The 21,230-nt window shown below is 41.6% G+C and overlaps 1 protein-coding gene across 1 annotated transcript in view; it reads left to right on the top strand.

The window, feature by feature from the left end:
* trim44 (tripartite motif containing 44) overlaps positions 1-21,230 on the top strand; it is a 179,578-nt gene that overhangs the window by 94,645 nt on the left and 63,703 nt on the right. The window contains exon 5 of the mRNA XM_060914990.1: positions 1,163-1,185. Within this exon, the coding sequence (XP_060770973.1) occupies positions 1,163-1,185 (23 nt within the window). The remainder of the gene's footprint in view (positions 1-1,162; positions 1,186-21,230) is intronic.

The following is a 21,230-nucleotide window of genomic DNA, read 5'->3' as shown; positions in this document are numbered from 1 at the left end:
CACACACACACACACACACACACACACTGCTGCCACCTCCTGGTGTGGTGAGTTATTTCCTTTCTTGCAGGCACGATGCATGATGACTGACAACTGGTTCAATCAGATCTTCAGATCTTTTTTCAGAACATTTGATACAACGATGAGACAAAGGAGCACAGCCATCAGATGCTTTAATATTGGCTCGGCATGTCAGGGCTCCCTTAATTTGAAAGTTTTCAAGTGTGTACTGTCTCTAGCATATCATTAGGCAGTTATTAGATGACTCCACTTTTCCTCAGGTCAGTGATGAGGTCGAAGTTCAAAGTGCTTTAGAGTAGTACTAGGTGGGAAGCCGAGCCCAGCAGCTAATGAGATGCTCTGTCTCAATGTCTCACTCTCAATGTGGCAGAGCCTCTCTCGACATTCCCTTCTCAAAGCTTCCGTCTCCTCACTCTTTATTTCTTTTACACACTCTTTCCAATTATCCTGTTTCAAATGATATAGTCTTTTTTTTTCCCTGAGCCCAGAGAGTTCTTTCATTCAGCTTTAATGAAAATGGCCAGCTGAGCTGAAGCACAGGCTCTAAATTCGTGGACAGATGCTGTGCTCTTATCTGCTTTTCATTACACTGTCCCGTCTCCTAATTAAAGTTGACGAAGTTTCTCTTTCCCTTTGTTTATCTTTTCCTTTCTCTTTTTCTTTCTCTCTGTCCATCTCTGATGCTTCTCTTTTTCTCCTCCTCTCAGTTTCTCACAGTCACTTGACTTGACACACACACATGTACACGTACACAGATGGAGAATTGTGGCAATAAAACCAAAATAACATCCACTCGATTGACTTCAGATGACTTTGATTCTCGTCTGGTCTTGGGCAAGTTAGCAGTGTTTGTGTCGGGTTTTAAAATGCAGCGTGTTTAATCCGAGAGAAAGGCCACAGTTGTAGCCCCAGGCTAATGAGCCAAGATGAAAATAGCATATCCATCCATGGTTAGTCGAGAAGTAAGTGTGCTTTTGTGCAGAGACCAAGACGGCTTGTTTAAATCATCCTCTTATCTCGTGATAATAGCGCCGTGATTTATAGCCGTTGTAATGATGGAGATGTTGCATAAAGGCACACCTGCTTTATTGCTCCTGCTCTATTCAGTCTCATATCCTTTCTTTATTTCCTTAATTTTCAGATGGACCCTGAAGCCAGACCAAGGTAAGGCAACTACAGTGATTTATAACTTTGTCTGTTTCTTTGACTCTCTTGAGAACACACCCTGCTTGTGGTGTGAATGCAAAGTCCCTGTTCAGCTGCATAGCATCCAGATGTCTCCTCAGCAAATAAATTACACCCACCCCAAGATCCAGGCACACACACATTTACACGCTCGCACGCACGAACAGAATAATTACTTGCAATTACCTGCCCGAAAAGCTGATGACTCATCGTGTACATACAATGTGATGAGTTTTTCTACCTCGTCCCTTTCTACACGCAGCTGTAAGGCAGCCGTTATGTACATCATATCCTCACAGGCAGCTCTGCTCTGAGAGAGTGTGTGTGCCCGCATGTGTGTGTGTGTGTGTGTGTGTGTGTGTGTGTGTGTGTGTGTGGTGGAGTTGAACTGTGGGAGCAGGAAGGTTTGATCTCTGTGTAGTTCACTGTAGACTACACAGAGAAAGAAAACATTTTCTCAATATATTTCCACTCGGTTTGTTCTGTCCTGTTGGCACAGCAATATTTAGCATTATGTTTGCCATACTGAACATTTTCAGGAGTTTACAAAACAGTCGTCTCACAGCAAGAAGGTCCGGGTTCGAGCCCAGTGGCCGGCGAGGGCCTTTCTGTGTGGAGTTTGCATGTTCTCGCCGTGTCTGCGTGGGTTTCCTCCAGGTGCTCCGGTTTCCCCCACAGTCCAGAGACATGTAGGTTAGGTTGACGTGGGGTGGCCTTGGGCTGAGGTGCCCTTGAGCAAGGTACCTAACTCTTAACTGCTCCCCGGGCGCTGTTAGCATGGCTGCCCACTGCTCTGAGTGTGTGCGCATGTGTTCACTGCTTCAGATGGGTTAAATGCAGAGGATGAATTTCACTGTGCTTGAAGTGTGCATGTGACAAATAAAGGTTTCTTCTTCTTCTCTTCTTTTTTTTTAAGCAATGACAAAGATGACTGTAGTGTCACTCATGAGCGTTATTTTTTTAATTTCTTTTTTTTTTTTGCTTGGTGTCTTAATTTTTTTTTTTTTTTATTATACCAACACAAAGGCTGTAGAATATAGCAAGACAATAGTGTATAGACACTGAATACAAGATATATGTAATGAACAAAGGGAAGAGGTAGATTTTTTTTTAAAGGAATACGCCACCCCCAAGTGAAATTGAGTCAGTCCCTGCAGTCCCTAGAGTTGGATGAGTGAGCCAAAGCGTTTTGTAGCCGACCCAGCCATTGTCCTGATCTGGAAACGTCCCAGTTAGCTTAGCGTAGTCGCTGTAATCCGGCGTGTCCAGCTAGCATTGTCGTTGCAAAAGTGAATCAAATAACTCAAGATTTTTTATAATTATTTCTCATGACCTGTACATTCACATCGAGTACACATATCAATGCAAATTAACACGAAGGGATTTACTAGACCAATTTATATCTGGAACTATTTTCGGGCAAAGCACCGCTGCAGGCGCAAAGACACCACGCAGCACCTGAAAACCCTGGTTTCCCTGGTAACACTGGTGTATTGACGGAAGTTGTGGTGCTGCGTGGTGTCTTTGCGCCTGCAGCGGTGCTTTGCCTGTGCTGTGGCCGAAAATAGTTCCAGATATAAATTGGTCTAGTAGATCCCTTCGTGTTAATTTGCATTGATGTGTACTCGATGTGAATGTACAGGTCATGAGAAATAATTAGAAAAAATCTTGAGTTATTTGATTCACTTTTGCAACGACAATGCTAGCTGGACATGCCGGATTACAGCGACTACGCTAAGCTAAAGCTAACCGGGACGTTTCCAGATCAGGACAATGGCTGGGTCGGCTACAAAACGCTTTGGCTCACTCATCCAACTCTAGGGACTGCAGGGACTGACTCAATTTCACTTGGGGGTGGCGTATTCCTTTAAGTGCGAAATAAAACCTTAAGTGATTTATACAGTATCGGTGATTTTTGTAGTATATGTACCAATCAAAAATGTGTACACCCCTACTCATTCATCGGTTTTTCTGTATTTTGACCATTTTCTATACTGAAGACATGAAAACTATGAAACAACATATGGAATCATGTGATGATAAAGTGTTTTTCAAAAAGTTTCATATTTTAGATTCTTCAAAGTAGCCAACGTTTAGTCCCCTTTTTTCCTTCTTCCTTTTCTCTCTCCCCCCCCTTTACAGGCTACAGGAATGAAAGACAGGACAAGAAATAAAGGGATATTTAACAGTTATTCCACAAAATCAAGTCGTACATGAGCTGATAGCCGATGAGATGTGTAGCACCGAGTCGGCTATAAGCCATGTACGACGAGATTGAGTTGAATAATTGTTTTATTCTATCCACATTCGCTGAATTTTTGAAAACGAAGCATTTTTTTGCAAATTCGAGAAATAAAAATGTTATACAAAACATCCGACAAAATCATTTCCGCTTAGAATGTAAGCAAACCGGCGAAATGACAGGAGCAATTTATGAAAAATACTAAAAATAATAATTCTTGAAAAATAAAGATAAGTTCTTGCCATCAAATACTTTTATTCCATATTTTGTTGCTTTTTTTGTATATTTTGGGGTTTTGTTTTTGAGGAGAATTTTTATTTCGCCTTCGGTTGGTTCAGCAACACGCGCCGGCATTTTGTTTTTCTCTACTCATGGTATAAGAGCTGATAGCCTAGTAGTAGAGTGGCCAATCGGAGTGCGCGATCACTCATATCCAGTGAACGTGGATAGAATAAAAAAAAATTAGAACAACCGAGATAATCGAGATAAAAGAGCAATGACATAAAAGACAAAAAGCAGGAAAGACTTGCCCATCAGCTTTAAAGGAGCAGTTTGTCATTTTCAGATCCCTCAGCTGCACATGAGGTGAAATACAACTGCAATGAAAACATAAACAGACCTCATCCCTGTTAAAACTGTGTATGCTGTGTGAATTTAGGTTTAGGGAAATAATCTGGACCAGAACAGCTCTGTTCCATCTGGGGCAGGGCTAATATAAATATATTTGGAGTGGAAAAATATAAACGGAAGCTTGGAGTGAAGAAACAAGCCAGATCTATTGTATGAGAAGATAGTAAGTGACAGTTTTTTAATTTATCTTTTGAAATTATTTAATTATAACCAGGTGATATAACACTTCACGGTAACGTTAGAAACTGCACCCGAGCATGAACGAGACACTTCAGGGAGATGCATAATTCTACTTTAATCTCTATATAAATCTTTTACAAGTCTCTCTAGATCAAGGATCATCAACTAGCAGACTTTGTTCCAGATGTGGACCAAGCAAAATATTTCAGTCACCTGAACCGACTACTTGGAAAAGCCACTGTAGCAGTTCTGATTGGAAAAAAAAAAAAAACATAAAAAAAAATTCCATAACTTTAGTTTTGAAAATACAGTGGTGCTTGAAAGTTTGTGAACCCTTTAGAATTTTCTATATTTCTGCATAAATATGATCTAAAACAACATCAGATTTTCACACAAGTCCTCAAAGTAGATAAAGAGAACCCAGTTAAACAAATGAGACAAAAATATTATACTTGGTCATTTATTTATTGAGGAAAATGATCCAATATTACATATCTGTGAGTGGCAAAAATATGTGAACCTCTAGGATTAGCAGTTACTTTGAAGGTGAAATTAGAGTCAAGTGTTTTCAATCAATGGGATGACAGTCAGGTGTGAGTGGGCACCCTGTTTTATTTAAAGAACAGGGATCTATCAAGGCCTGATCTTCACAACACATGTTTGTGGAAGTGTATCATGGCATGAACAATGGAGATTTCTGAGGACCTCAGAAAAAGTGTTGTTGATGCTCATCAGGCTGGAAAAGGTTACAAAACCATCTCTAAAGACTTTGGACTCCACCAATCCACAGTCAGACAGATTGTGTACAAATGGAGGAAGTTCAAGACCATTGTTACCCTCCCCAGGAGTGGTTGACCAACAAAGATCACTCCAAGAGCAAGACATGTAATAGTCGGCAAGGTCACAAAGGACCCCAGAGTAACTTCTAAGCAACTGATGGCCTCTCTCACATTGACTAATGTTAATGTTCATGAGTCCACCATCAGGAGAACACTGAACAACAATGGTGTGCATGGCAGGGTTGCAAGGAGAAAGCCACTGCTCTCCAAAAAGAATATTGCTGCTCATCTGCAGTTTGCTAAAGATCACGTGGACAATCCAGAAGGCTATTGGAAAAATGTTTTGTGGACAGATGAGACCAAAATAGAACTTTTTGGTTTAAATGAGAAGCGTTATGTTTGGAGAAAGGAAAACACTGCATTCCAGCATAAGAACCTTCTCCCATCTGTGAAACATGGTGGTGGTAGTATCATGGTTTGAGCCTGTTTTGCTGCATCTGGGCCAGGACGGCTTGCCATCATTGATGGAACAATAAATTCTGAATTATACCAGCGAATTCTAAAGGAAAATGGCAGGACATCTGTCCATGAACTGAATCTCAAGAGAAGGTGGGTCATGCAGCAAGACAACGACCCTAAGCACACAAGTCGTTCTACCAAAGAATGGTTAAAGAAGAATAAAGTTAATGTTTTGGAATGGCCAAGTCAAAGTCTTGACCTTAATCCAATGGAAATGTTGTGGAAGGACCTGAAGCGAGCAGTTCATGTGAGGAAACCCACCAACATCCCAGAGTTGAAGCTGTTCTGTACAGAGGAATGGGCTAAAATTCTTCCAAGCCGGTGTGCAGGACTGATCAACAGTTACCAGAAACGTTTAGTTGCAGTTATTGCTGCACAAGGGGGTCACACCAGATACTGAAAGCAAAGGTTCACATACTTTTGCCACTCACAGATATGTAATATTGGATTATTTTCTTCAATAAATAAATGACCAAGTATAATGTTTTTGTCTAATTTGTTTAACTGGGTTCTCTTTATCTACTTTTAGGACTTGTGTGAAAATCTGATGTTGTTTTAGGTCATATTTATGCAGAAATATAGAAAATTCTAAAGGGTTCACAAACTTTCAAGCACCACTGTATAGTATGAACCATTACAGATTCTGTAGAAGATTTCCAGACAGGCATTTCTATCAGTTATTTAGCTGAAGGCATCTCCTCAGACCAGAGTGACATGGCTAGAAATTTTAGGTCAGAAAGGTAAGTTTTCAGAGTTTTTCTTTTAAAATAAGTTGACTGAACAGAGATGTACTCTCAAAATGACCTATAGGTGTGAATGTTAGTGTGTTTGTCTCTATGTGAGCCCTGCGATGGATTGGTGACCCACCCAGGGTGTACTCCACCTCTCAGCTCAGGTCAGCTGGGATTGGCTTCAGCTTTCCCCAAGACCCTGATGGATAAGTAGTATCCACGACTTTCCTGCGAGAGACAATGGGGGTCGCCTTGACACTTGTCTCTCCCGGATGCCGGTCTTTGATTTCCGGTTTATCCAAGCAGCTGAGGCTGAGGGAGCCGAACGTAGCCGAGCGGAGCTAGCTATGACAACCATGTTTTAGTCAAAGGATAACGTCTTTTTAAATTATGTCTTTTTCTGGTTCATCAGGTGCAAAAACAACTCGCAAAAGCTTAAAGATTTTATGCATGGAATCTGTTTTGAGCACAAATGGACTTGCAAGACACAAGACCATACGCTGCTCATGCGTATATGCGATTCCTGTCTTTCCACTAACCACTGCATTTTGGACCTGAATCAACAACATTAATTCTGTGTAACTGTTGTTTAGATATGGTACATTTATTCAAACGTTACACTACATTGCAGTTATTTAGCTGACGTTTTTATTCAAAGTGACGAGCAATAAGTGCATGTAGCCGAGGGAATCCAAGAGCGACCAGCGCTGAAGTACTAGTGTAAACAAACAGCCAACAAATACCATCCAATATCTGGAATGATCAGGGGAGTTAAGAAGTTGAAGACGCTTGGACAAATACATAAACAAGGAATTATTTAAGTTTGGTATGTTTCTTTCCCAAGTTTGACAGAATCTGCATTAAAATGTTTAGCCTATGCTTCTATCTCCTTGCTTTTGCTTCTTGAGCCTATACATACATACAGTGGTGCTTGAAAGTTAGTGAACCCTTTAGAATTTTCTATATTTCTGCATAAATATGACCTAAAACATCATCAGATTTCAGGGGCGTCAGAAGCATTTTCAATGTGGGGGGGGACACACTGGCGGGGGGTCTGGGGGTCCTCCCCCATAAAATTTGTAATTAATTAGATGCCATTTCCTACATTCTGGTGTATTTTTAACAGGTTGTTAAACACCTAATTTTACCTACAAAAGTCACTTAATTCAATGACTATTTTAGAGACTGAACAATACGTCCTCATTCAACTAGTCCATATATTCATCAGCCTGTTTTTAAACCCACTGCTATGCCTAAGATAATGAGATGAATGTGACACAATTTATCACCAACAATGACTTTATGGGCGCATTTTACTTTTTATTTTGTGTTTCCTTTTTTATTTAGTTTTAGATGTAACACAACATGCCACTGTGCCAAGCAATAGTGACACTCAACTGTATGTTTAAAAATAAGAATATTCATAATTTCACACAATGAACAGGCATGACATGGCATCATGCAAACTTTAACACAAAATCACACTGTCAAGCAACGGTGACACATAAAAAATAACTTCACACAATGAACAGGTGCAATTTTGTTAACCACCAACAGTGACTTTAGTGGGTGCATTTTACTTTTTTCTGATTTAGTGATACTCATAACAAAAATGACAAGGCATCATGCAGTCTTCATAACACAAAGTTACACTGTGTGTAATTTCTACCACTTCATAACTCTTATCCCCCTTTCCTTCACAATCCACCTGGAATAACATCCATCTCTCTCCATTGCTTTCCTTTCTACTATTCCTTCCCCATACACTGATTTCCCATGTTACTTTCCAGAAAACTGGCAAAGACCAGACAAAACAAGTTCTTCAAATCACAAGAGGGAATCAATAAATATCATCAGAGCAGACTTGACCTCATTCTTGGCATTACAATAAGGCAGGCTTACTGGGTTTGAATTAAATGATAGCTAACGTTAAGCTAGCTGATACATCTAACATTGACTAGCCAGCTAACTGCACTAACGTTTCCACTGGGACAAAAAAACCCTGTCCTGTGGGGAAAGTTTGACTGACTTTCTGCTTCTTTGTAAAGAATGTCCTTATGTCCATTGTGTCTGGGGAGGAGCAAATACTGCAAACAATTCATCATCAACCAAGAATACCCCATTAGGCTAAGCTTATTTCACTGTTTAGTTGAACATTAACATGACCTTGGGTTAATTTTGAGGGCATATAACAAAAGAATAAGGTTTTAGTAAAAGCTAGACATTGTGAGGTGGCAATGGGGCTGACGTCACCTCCTCCACTTTTGAGCAGCTGCACCAAAATGTCTCTGCTCGCACTGAGATTCACTTCACTCACGTGCGGTGAGCTGTTGTAGGGAACGCCCGGAAAACCCAGAGTGGATTTTCAGTGGTCTGTGTATTCTCTTATCAATCAAGTGGAATGGATTCTTTCACGAAGCAATAGAAACGGCGTTGGGTGAACTAATATTTTGTTAAATGTGGGGGGTCCAAACGAAGAATTATGAAATGTGAAGGGGACACGTGCCCGCCACATTCAATGGTGGTGACGCCCATGTCAGATTTTCACACAAGTCCTAAAAGTAGATAAAGAGAACCCAGTTAAACAAATTAGACAAAAACATTATACTTGGTCATTTATTTATTGAAGAAAATAATCCAATATTACATATCTGTGAGTGGCAAAAGTATGTGAACCTTTGCTTTCAGTATCTGGTGTGACCCCCTTGTGCAGCAATAACTGCAACTAAACGTTTCCGGTAACTGTTGATCAGTCCTGCACACCGGCTTGGAGGAATTTTAGCCCATTCCTCCGTACAGAACAGCTTCAACTCTGGGATGTTGGTGAGTTTCCTCACATAAACTGCTCACTTCAGGTCCTTCCACAACATTTCGATTGGATTAAGGTCAGGACTTTGACTTGGCCATTCCAAAACATTAACTTTATTCTTCTTTAACCATTCTTTGGTAGAACAACTTGTGTGCTTAATAGGGTGCATCAGTTGCCCCCTAAAAATGAAAAGTTCCTCCGATCATGATGCATTTTTGTTTTTATGTTCCTTTTGGTAAGAAAACACACTGGGTGAAATATTTTGACAAAATTCAAAAGTTTAATGGTGGCACCAGGAGCTCAAAGTTTTGGAAAAAGCTGTTATTTTATGACTTTTATGACAATTTCGATCACTTTTCATGAAATATTATGGCACCTTATAGAGTATACCAAATATCTTAGATACACGTTTTTAGTACGTATTCTAAATATATTATCAAGCACAGTTTGAGTTTTAGCTGTTCACTGAATCATTGTTCAACTATTAAACAATACAAATGTATTATGAATCACATTAATGCTTCTCAATCCCTTGCAAAGGTTCTTAACATGATCTCTGGGTCACAAGAAATCAATAAATGGAGTCCAACATTGTGATTCAAACCTTACGCGAAAACATAAAATGAGCGGTTTTTTGGCAAAAAATGAACCTCATGGTGCCACCATTAGACTTTTGAATATGGTCAAAAAAGTTTACAGGAGGTCTTTATTGGTGAAAAGGAACACCCAAACAAAAATGCATCAGATTTTATGAAAGTGAGGGCAACTGATGCACCCTAGTGCTTAGGGTCATTGTCTTGCTGCATGACCCACCTTCTCTTGAGATTAAGTTCATGGACAGATGTCCTGATATTTTCCTTTAGAATTCGCTGGTATAATTCAGAATTCATTGTTCCATCAATGATGGCAAGCCGTCCTGGCCCAGATGCAGCAAAACAGGCCTATATACCTATAGCCATGATACTACCACCACCATGTTTCACAGATGGGATAAGGTTCTTATGCTGGAATGCAGTGTTTTCCTTTCTCCAAACATAATGCTTCTCATTTAAACCAAAAAGTTCTATTTTGGTCTCATCCGTCCACAAAACATTTTTCCAGTAGCCTTCTTGGTTGTCCATGTGATCTTTAGCAAACTGCAGAAGAGCAGCAATGTTCTTTTTGGAGAGCAGTGGCTTTCTCCTTGCAACCCTGCCATGCACGCCATTGTTGTTCAGTGTTCTCCTGATGGTGGACTCATGAACATTAACATTAGCCAATGTGAGAGAGGCCTTCAGTTGCTTAGAAGTTACCCTGGGGTCCTTTGTGACCTCACCGACTATTACACACCTTGCTCTTGGAGTGATCTTTGTTGGTGGACCACTCATGGGGAGGGTAACAATGGTCTTGAATTTCCTCCATTTGTACACAGTCTGTCTGACTGTGGATTGGTGGAGTCCAAACTCTTTAGAGATGGTTTTGTAACCTTTTCCAGCCTGATGAGCATCAACAACGCTTTTTCTGAGGTCCTCAGAAATCTCCTTTGTTCGTGTCGTGATACACTTCCACAAATGTGTTGTGAAGATCAGACTTTGATAGATCCCTGTTCTTTAAATAAAACAGGGTGCCCACTCACACCTGATTGTCATCCCATTGATTGAAAAAACCTGACTCTAATTTTCACCTTCAAATTAACTGCTAATCCTAGAGGTTCACATACTTTTGCCGCTCACAGATATGTAATATTGGATAATTTTCCTCAATAAATAAATGACCAAGTATAATATTTTCATCTCATTTGTTTAACTGGGTTCTCTTTATCTACTTTTAGGACTTGTGTGAAAATCTGATGTTGTTTTAGGTCACATTTATGCAGAAATATAGACAATTTAAAGGGTTCACAAACTTTCAAGCACCACTCTACCTACCTAGCAGTTAGCATTAGCTACAAATATCAACACAGTGGAGCAGAAGAAAGATCCCGGCTTCCGCTATGATGCAGCAATGAATCATGGGAAAAGTCAGAGTTTGGGAAAGTTGTGGATTGATAATGGATGGATGGATGGATGGATGGATGGATGGATGGATGGATGTTTATTCTTTCTGAGACTTCAGAGACACTGTGGCACTTGTTCAAAGTGATACTGTGAAGCACCATTATGAAATAAAACTACTTCCAGTTGTCTTATTTATAGCCATGTACTAATCACTACTAATGAAGCATTAAAAGCAGCGCTCGAAACTAACGGTGTCCCGACGTCCCGGGGACCATAAAAAATGTCATCGGGACACAAAATTATCATATCTGGGACAATCCTGGGACAATGGGAAAAAAATAGATCTAGAAAAAAAGTTCTACATTAAAAGTGCAGTACAAGATTTTGGAATAACGGTTCACGCAAGCCATATTTTGACAAGAAACACTCCCACCGCCCGCGTCTCCACCCCTCCTCCCCCTTATAAAGCCTGAGAAAGTCCGGCTTTATAATGGGTGTCTATTGCGTTACACACCAGTGGAGCTCGTTAAGTTAGAGTGTAGAGAGCTTGGAAAAATAGCTCAAACTCTCTCATTTAAACTGTGTTTTCAGCCCCAATTTTCACTCCACACACATAATTTTCTCAAAAGTAGTAGCCACACTTGTCCTGATTCACACAATGTGTCTACCTGAGCGATAGGATTTACAGTTTTTGAATGAGAAGCCTGAAAGTAACGAGAGCACAGCCGCGCAGCCTCATAGACTCCCATTATAAACGTGGCAGAAAAGTCACTCGTTTTTAACTTGCTCTAGTGACCTCATTTTTTACACTACAGACAAAAAAAATTGCATCAGTGTGTTCAGGAGAGCCTTCTGGCGCTCACTGTGAAAGAATTTTGTGAATATCTCCTTCCGTTTTCGTGTAAATCCCCGTTGTTTGGAAGGAGCGCACTGAGAGAATCCTGCGCTCTGTGTGACACTGCTCGCTCTCACACACACACAGAAGGGCCGGGCTAGTCGCGGGCTTCAGTCTGATTGACGTGTCAGTATCCAATCATTTTGAGGTGGTACCTCGATATGATTGGATGGCGTTTTTCCTTTATTTTACACTGTAGACTGGATTAAAATATTTTGTTTTTTGGGTCAAACCTTCTATTGTACTGCTTGCAACATGGGTGTGCATTTCATCCATTGATGGTATGGCTGATGGCTTTCAAAACATCTCTGAATGGGGCAACAGGTATATTACATAAAAATGGATAACGGTAATGGTGAAAATGATAAGTTGGCCTTATATATGCCAACAGATATTCAAGGTATAAGTAGATGAAACGAACATAAAAGGGGTCTTATTTTCAGCTAAAGTGTACTGCAGATGTAGGGAGTTGAAACATTTTCTGAATGAGCTAGTTGGCCCCTTTAAATAAACGGGTATCTATTCATACAGTGGGATCGCCAAAGTTTAATAAACTGAAAATGCAATAACTGTAATTTTGAAGTAGATGATGTATTGGACATGTGTCACTTGTGTTTTGTGACTTATTGTAAAAATGATATAAAGGGTTCAAAATCGTATAGTTACAAATATAATAGTAACTTCATATGATAATATTAACCACTGGTTATTTCAGAGAGGAAAAAAATGGGGACACTATTGCTTCCATCGGGACAATGCAACACAGAATTCGGGACCACTGGGGGACACAAAGAAAAAAAGTTAATTTTGAGCCCTGATTAAAAGGTTCACATAGTTGAACAGGCCTGTTCTCGTGCCCGTGATTAGATGCTGTCCCATAATAATTCCGATCATAATGATCATTTTACAGTCCGGATTTATAGATGAAGAACCTGACGTTTGTAAATAAACGAGTGTTAATATTGATGGCACCAGCCCAGTGCTCTAACAAACAAAAGGCACAAACATGCAGTTAGGCTCCTCGCATGGGAGCAAATTTAGAGTTTAATTTGGTATCGACTTTCCTCCGTTATCATCATGAGATCACTTAGCACGTCCTTGGATAAGGTCAGCATGTACACACACGCGCACACACACACACACACACACACACACACGGTGCTGTCCGATTTTTTTTTTCTTCTTCTTCATTAGTGTGTAGTGAGAGTGACTCAGGTTATCTGATAGCAATCCATATAAACCATTATCGACTCCTAGCTGGATGGATAGAGGGGAGGGGAGGAGATGATGAAGGAAGGGGAGGGGACAGAAATTCAGACGGGGGTATTGGGGTCCCGGGAGAGGTGAGATGATGATGATGATGAGAAGGAGGAAAACTGGCAGAAGGGATTAAATAAAATGCATTTTTAAAAAGAGACGAAAAGGTACAAATACAACTTCAGTGAAGATGTAATGGTTACCATGACGACAGTAAAAGCAGCTGCATTATTGTCATGGTGGGTGCTGACACTATTGTTAAGGTAGAAAGAGTTTTTCGTTCCTTTGTTTGTTTAGTTGACTGCTTAATCAGCCAGCTTTTAATGGCTGCAACTGTCAAAAGGGCTTGATGATGATAGATTCTTAAATTTTGGCGCCCTATCCTAGAAAATGAATGCAGTATTGGTTTTTATATGCTTTAACTATACTCGTGCTGTGATTGCTCTTGAGAAATTGTATGTTGATCCAGGTTGAGGTCTGTAGGGTGGGTTTTTTTTTTGGTTATTATTTATATATTGGTGCCAAAAAAAAATCCAGAAAACCGCAACCTTTAGTGCTGAACTGATTGGAAAAAGCACAGCTCCAGTAAAGTTAAGACATTAATCCATTGTGTGTGAGTAGCAGAAAAGTGTTATAACCCATAAGACGTCGTGCCCATAAACACTAATGCATTTACAGATACATATGTACATGCACGTTTACACACAACAACCCACATACACAACCTGTGAGCAGCAAAAGAGAAACAGTTATAAAAAGCTGTCTCCAGACTGATCATGTGGATCTAATCATTTAATTACAGTTCCTCTGAGAAACTCAGTCGTGTGTTTACTGTGCAGCTGTGTGCGGGTATCCATTTGCGTATTTGTGATTTTTTTTTTTTAACTGATGATAAGAATATAGTATATAGGACGGAAATGTGGACAGAGCTGTGTATTCATACTTCTGGGCAAAATGGATCTTCTCATTTTGTCCTCAGTCAGTGATTAAATCTGTCTGATTTTATCCAAATATCCAGAAATGTCCATTCAGTGTGCGCGCACACACACACACACACACACACACACACACACACACACACACACACACACACATCTACTTAGATGCATGCTCACACAGCCCATAATAAGAGAGACTGATCCCATTTCAGATCCTCATCCATCCACTGCATTAAGATGATCACTTGGGGACGAGGTTTTGTCCTCGTTGTAGTAGACAAAGGTTGGAGGTGATGCATGTGGTGTCGTGTTGCAAATCAATACGGAAGGGGATGATGGGAATGGAGAGAGAGTGGTGTGTGTGTGTGTGTGTGTGTGTGTGTGTGTGTGTGTGTGTGTGTGTGTGTGTGTGTTACATCCCTTGGGAGATCAGAGACCCTAAAAGCTAAGGATTGGCTCAAGTTAGATGAAAAGAGAGCAAGAGCAAGGAAGAAATTGAGTATCCTCTAAAAGTTAAGATTGAGCGAGAGACCAAAGACGATTAGCAAGAAACTGGACACACAGACAGTCATGCTGAGATTATTTTTACTGTTTCTTAGGGCTTTAAGTAAGGTATGATGGAGTGTGCTGTTATAGGAAAATAATCAATGACAGGTTGTTGTGCTGAATGCATAGCAGAGGTACGACACCAAAGTTGATTATTTTCCAATAAAAGCACCTCGCAGTGTGTTTCATTCCTCTTATACCAGTTATTGTATTTTTGTAGTAATTAAAGAATATTTTTAACTCTCCTCTCTCTCTCTCTCTCTCTCTCTCTCTCTCTCTCTCACTTTCTTGCTCACTTGCTCTCGCTCCCTTTCATGCACTTTCTCTCTTGTTCTCACTCTCTCACTTTCTCTCTCTTTCACACATTCTCTCTCTCACTCTCTCTTGCACGTTTTCTCTCTATCTCTCTCTGTTTCTCTCTCTCACTTTCTCTCTCCCTCTCTTTTGCTCTCACTCTCTCATGCTCTCTCTCTCCCTTTCTCTGTCACTCTCTCTTGCACATTTTCTCTCTCTCTCTCTCTCACTCACTCTCATGCTGTCTCTCGCTCTCTCTCGCTCATGCTCTGTCTTTCCCTTTCTCTCTCACTCTCATGCACTTTCTCTCTCTCTCTTGCTCTCACTCTCTCACTTTCTCTCTCTCACACATTCACTCTCTCTTGCATGTTTTCTCTCTATCTCTCTGTTTCTCTCTCTCTTTCTCGCTCTCTCTCTCATATGCTCTCTTTCCCTTTCTCTCTCACTCTCTCTTGCACATTTTCTCTCTCTCACTTGCTCACTCTCATGCGCTCTCTCTTTCTCTTGCTCTCGCTGTCTCTCATGCTCTCTCTTTCCCTTTCTCTCTCACTCTCTTGCACGTTTTCTCTCTCACACACACTTTCTCTCTCTTGCTCGCTCACTCACTCTCGTGCTCTCTCTCACTTTCTCTCTTTCTCTTGCCTTCTCTCTCTCTCAATTTCTCGTTCTCTCTCTCTCTCTCTCTCTCTCTCTCTCTCTCTCTCTCTCTCGCAGATATTAAGATCTAGTAAATGCAGGTTGTCATGTTAATGAAAAATACAGTACAATACAGAAATACACAAGTCCTGAAGACTTTCCCATGATGCTGTATAATAAATCCAGTGTAATTGAGTTTGTAGTATTTGATTTTTACAGAGTAATTGCAAATCGAACAGTGAACAAGCACAGCTTTTAAAACACAAAAGGCTTGCTGTAATGTTTTTACTCCTAAATGGCATCCAGGATTCGGTGTTGTTCCTGCTCAGTGTGTTGGCCTTTCAGCAGCGTTGAAACCATGTATCCAAAACAAAGGCTGTTATTTTAAGGAGTGAAAGGAAAGACACAGGACGTTCTCTTCTCTAACAGCACTCACCTTCAGCTCTTGACACCGTTGTGGTCGTGTGTATCACGGCAGAGCACATCCAACAGTGGAAGCGTAATTAATTCGGTCTACTGCACATCAGCTAAGCTGAGCAGGTGCAAGAAACTCAGTCACCCAACACTGAGGTTTTCCTGGGGGTATTAACATTTTGTGAGCAATTTGTCAGCGAATAGCCGCTTCGTCTCCAGAGCCCCCCGTCTCCTCCTGACGGAACGTTATCAAGGAGAAAGTTTTGCATTTGTTGTATTTTTATTGTGCTTAAAATAACATCTGTACCTTTCCACAGGCTGCATTAGGGTGCATCAGTTGCCCCCTAAAAATGAAAAGTTCCTCCGATCATGATGCATTTTTGTTTTTATGTTCCTTTTGGTAAGAAAACACACTGGGTGAAATATTTTGACAAAATTCAAAAGTTTAATGGTGGCACCAGGAGCTCAAAGTTATGGAAAAAGCTGCTATTTTATGACTTTTATGACAAAATTTCGATCACTTTTCATGAAACATTATGGCACCTTATAGAGTATACCAAATATCTTAGATACACATTTTTAGTACATATTCTAAATATATTATCAAGCACAGTTTGAGTTTTAGCTGTTCACTAAATCATTGTTCAACTACTTTTAAACAATACAAATGTATTATGAATCACATTAATGCTTCTCAATCCCTTGAAAAGGTTCTTAACATGATCTCTGGGTCACAAGAAATCAGTAAATGGAGTCCAACATTGTGATTCAAACCTTACGCGAAAACATAAAATAAGCGTTTTTTTGGCAAAAAATGAACCTTATGGTGCCACCATTAGACTTTTGAATATCTCGTCTCGTCTCGTCTTCTTCCGCTTTATCCGGGACCGGGTCACGGAGGCAGCAGTCTAAGCATGGAAGCCCAAACTTCCCTCTCCCCAGACACCCCGGTCAGCTCCTCGGGAAGAACACCGAGGCGTTCCCAGGCCAGCCGAGAGACATAGTCCCTCCAGTGTGTCCTGGGTCTTCCCCGGGGCCTCCTCCCGGGGGGACATGCCTGGAACACCTCCCCAGGGAGGCGTCCAGGAGGCATCCGAAAAAGATGCCCGAGCCATCTCAGCTGGTTCCTCTCAATGTGGAGGAGCATCGGCTCTACTCCGAGCTCCTCCCGAGTGACTGTGCTTCTCACCCTATCTCTAAGGGAGCACCCAGCCACCCTGCGAAGGAAACTCATTTCGGCCACTTGTATCCGCGATCTTGTTCTTTCGGTCATTACCCAAAGCTCATGACCATAGGTGAGAGTCGGAACATAGATCGACCGGTAAATTGAGAGCTTCGCCTTTTGGCTCAGCTCCTTCTTCACCACGACGGACCGGTAAAGCGACCGCATCACTGCGGAGGCTGCACCGATCCGCCTGTCGATCTCACGCTCCATCCTTCCCTCACTTGTGAACAAGATCCCGAGATACTTAAACTCTTCCACTTGAGGCAGGACTTCACCAACCTGGAGAGGGCAAGCCACCCTTTTCCGGTCGAGAACCATGGCCTCGGACTTGGAGGTGCTGATTCTCATCCCAGCCGCTTCACACTCGACTGCAAACCGCCCCAGTGCATGCTGGAGGTCCTGGTTTGAAGAAGCCAACAGGACAACATCATCCGCAAAAAGCAGAGATGAAATCCTGTGGTTCCCAAACAGGATTCCTTCCGGCCCCTGGCTGCGCCTAGAAATTCTGTCCATAAAAATTATGAACAGAACCGGTGACAAAGGGCAGCCCTGCCGGAGTCCAACATGCACTGGGAACAGGTCTGACTTACTGCCGGCAATGCGAACCAGACTCCTGCTCCGTTCGTACAGGGACCGGACAGCCCTTAGCAAAGAGCCCCGAACCCCATACTCCCGAAGCACCCCCCACAGAATACCACGGGGGACACGGTCGAATGCCTTCTCCAGATCCACAAAGCACATGTGGACTGGTTGGGCAAACTCCCATGAACCCTCGAGCACCCTATGAAGGGTATAGAGCTGGTCCAGTGTTCCGCGACCAGGACGAAAACCGCATTGTTCCTCCTGGATCCGAGGTTCGACTATTGGTCGACTTTTGAATATGGTCAAAAAATTTTACAGGATGTCTTTATTGGTGAAAAGGAACACCCAAACAAAAATGCATCAGATTTTATGAAAGTGAGGGCAACTGATGCACCCTAGGGTGCATGGTGAAGATGAGGGATTTATCCCTTCAGCATTCACGTGCACTCAGTGCATAGAAATGTGCATAGATGAGTGTGAGTGAGCGAACGTGTGTTTGAGATTCAGTATGCATTAGGTATGTAAATGTATGGCACGGCTGTGCTGCAAATGGAAGCAGACGAACCATATTAATCATTCAGTGTAATCCCTGTAATGTGATAACAAGCTACAGCAATCTGACACTTCTCATTATCATAGTGGTTCTTCTCTCTCTCTCTCTCTCTCTCTCTCTCTCTCTCTCTCTCTCTGACATGATGGCATGTATGTAGGCGAACACATTTTAATTTCTCAAAAATATACCAGCATGAACAAGGTTTTATGAAAAACCACACAATGACAGATAAGTTGTTCAATTTCTAGTCATATCTAATGAACCTTAACAGAGGTGCGTACAGTGTTACTTTCTTTTCAACAAATTTTCAAGAAAATCTATGAAATCATTTTGTCACATTATAAACTTTTCTTTTTTCAGTTAACAAAACTAAAATTTAAAAAAAAATCTAAATTTGCTACAGCCGATTATTAACTGGTTCAGCACACTACGAGTATAAGTTTGAGCGAAAGTCAAGGCATCAACTCGGCAGTCGTTTTAAAACTCGTGCAGTTTAGAATTTTGATTGCACCACAGGGACGTTAAGGTACAGTATATCGTAACTAGTAGATTGTAAAATAGAGATGGATCAAAGCTTTGATATTTCCGCATCGCCAGCCAATCAACACATGATCTGACATAAACAGGAAATATTACATCCAAGATTGAGACTCCGAGATGCAGTTAGCATTTGTTTTTCTTTGGTATGTTCAGACCAAACACAGTGAGAGCGCCAACATCCAGAAGTCGTCCGTTTTCTATGTGAGCCAGCGTCTCTTGGCAGCGAACAGCAGCATGAGCTTCACATCGTGGGCAGTGAAGGCGTCAGAATAAAGTTGAAGTCCAGGCAGCTTTATGGTAATGAGTGATGACCTGGTTCAGCAGCAACCAGTCAGAATTTAGAAGTGTTCTGGTGGAAAGAATCCCAAAGAACACAGTCGTGTGAATTTTGGTTCTACTCAAATCGTTCCCAAGTACAATGGAGGAGAAATTAATACGCTGCAACCCGACTTTAACGAACTCCTTGGGGGTGTCCAAATAGTTTGTTATACTGAAAAGTTGCTCATACTGAAATGGACCCACTTGTCACACTAAACAAAGCTTTAAGCAGTTCTTCTTATCACAAATTTCTCTTTCCGAGTCACTATCGCAGTTCACTGACTGAGTTAACGGATCACGAAAGGAGGTGATGATTTCATCGTCTGTTCTGAAAATGATGGCGGTTCCTGGTGTATCGTTGTCAGTATCCACCCACTGACTCGCTCTGTTTTCTAAATCTTCACCATTCAGTTCATTCCTGTGTTGCAAATCACCGATGATGTAATTTATGTCACGCCACGGGGCTCAGTGGGGGGGGGGGGGTATAAAAACGCCGCCGGTACACTTTAACTACATGATAAATTTAGCGGTATTAGCAGTCATTTTGTCCTTTTATCAATCCTTTGATCACCGTTCTCGATAATTTGTTCATGATCCACACCTAAGCGAGGCTCGTTAAGCCTTTGTTTTATGGCGTGAACACGTATTGTTAACTTGACTGTGGACTTGATTACTTTTTGTTCGTCTGTGGTGGGAAGAGGAGCGCATGGCTCAGTGTATCATGTAAACAGGCGAATGACTGATGTAATTGCAGGAAGAGTGTCTATTTACAAACAGGCAGGCAAACAGACGAAAAACGTAGGGTTGTGAAACGGCAATGGTCGAGTGAGGCACAAACAGAATGTCAGAGGCAGAAACAAAAGGCAGAGTCCAAATATATAAATCAAAATCAGAAAGGCAATACACCGATACAAGGCTTGGTAATGTAGGACACTTGGTACAGCGCATATACTTCGCCAAGTCTGTGTGTTTAGAGAGTGTTTATAAGCACGCGCTGTGATTGCACTTTAATCCAGAACAGGTGCATTGCACTGTAATTAGTCCTAATGGCACTGTGTGAGTGTTGTTTATGTGCGGCGTGCGCCAACATGCATGTATTTCACGGTGATTTTTTTTTTTTGAAGACTCCCACTCATTGGCAGTAAAGGCAGGGGACATGAATTTGGTTCATTATATGCAAAAGTTCGCAGTAAAAGAGTTCATGATAGGGGGTTGCAGTGTAATTGCGGTGGTAGGTTGCCTCAGTGTCCCTGTTTGCAGTACTATTTATAGACAACATTTTTGCTCTAGAACACTTGTTTTTAAGCAGAAATGCAATTCCTTGGCTCAAAACAGCACTAATTTGACCAGGTACAGTAATTAGCCACTAAACCACAACCAGGATCAGGACCACAACTACTTTAATGTAGGCACAAGCCTGCAACAACTTCGGTCTCTCCATCAGCACCCAAAAGACTAAGGTAATGTACCAGCCCGCACCTGGAAGGCCCTACCAAGAACCACATGGGCAGAACATTAAGGCAGTCACCAAATTTGTTTACCTGGGCAGCACCCTTTCCCGAGGAGTGAACATAAATGTCGAGGTGAACAACTGGACTGCAAAGGCTAGCGCCACTTTCGGGAGACTTCATGAGAATGTCTGGGAATGGAGAGGCCTCAGCCTTACCACTAAGCTGAAGGTCTACCGTGCTGTGATACTTACCACCCTACTTTACGCCTGTGAGACCTGGACTGTCTGCAGCAGACACACTAAGCAGCTCAATCACTTCCACTTGACCTGCTTCTGCAAAGGACAAAATCCCAGACACGGAGGTCCGAAAGTGGGCTGGACTTCCCAGCGTTAACACTCTTCTGCAGAAAACCCAAGCCAGATGGACCGGCCATGTTGTCAGGATGCCAGACAGTCAAAAGTGTGTGGAGAGCTGTGCCAAGGCAAGTGCTCATCTGGGGGGCAGAAGAA

The sequence above is a fragment of the Neoarius graeffei genome, chromosome 2 (genome assembly GCF_027579695.1).
Source record: "Neoarius graeffei isolate fNeoGra1 chromosome 2, fNeoGra1.pri, whole genome shotgun sequence".
Classification (NCBI taxonomy): Eukaryota; Metazoa; Chordata; class Actinopteri; order Siluriformes; family Ariidae; genus Neoarius; species Neoarius graeffei.
This window is presented reverse-complemented; position numbering and strand designations above follow the sequence as displayed.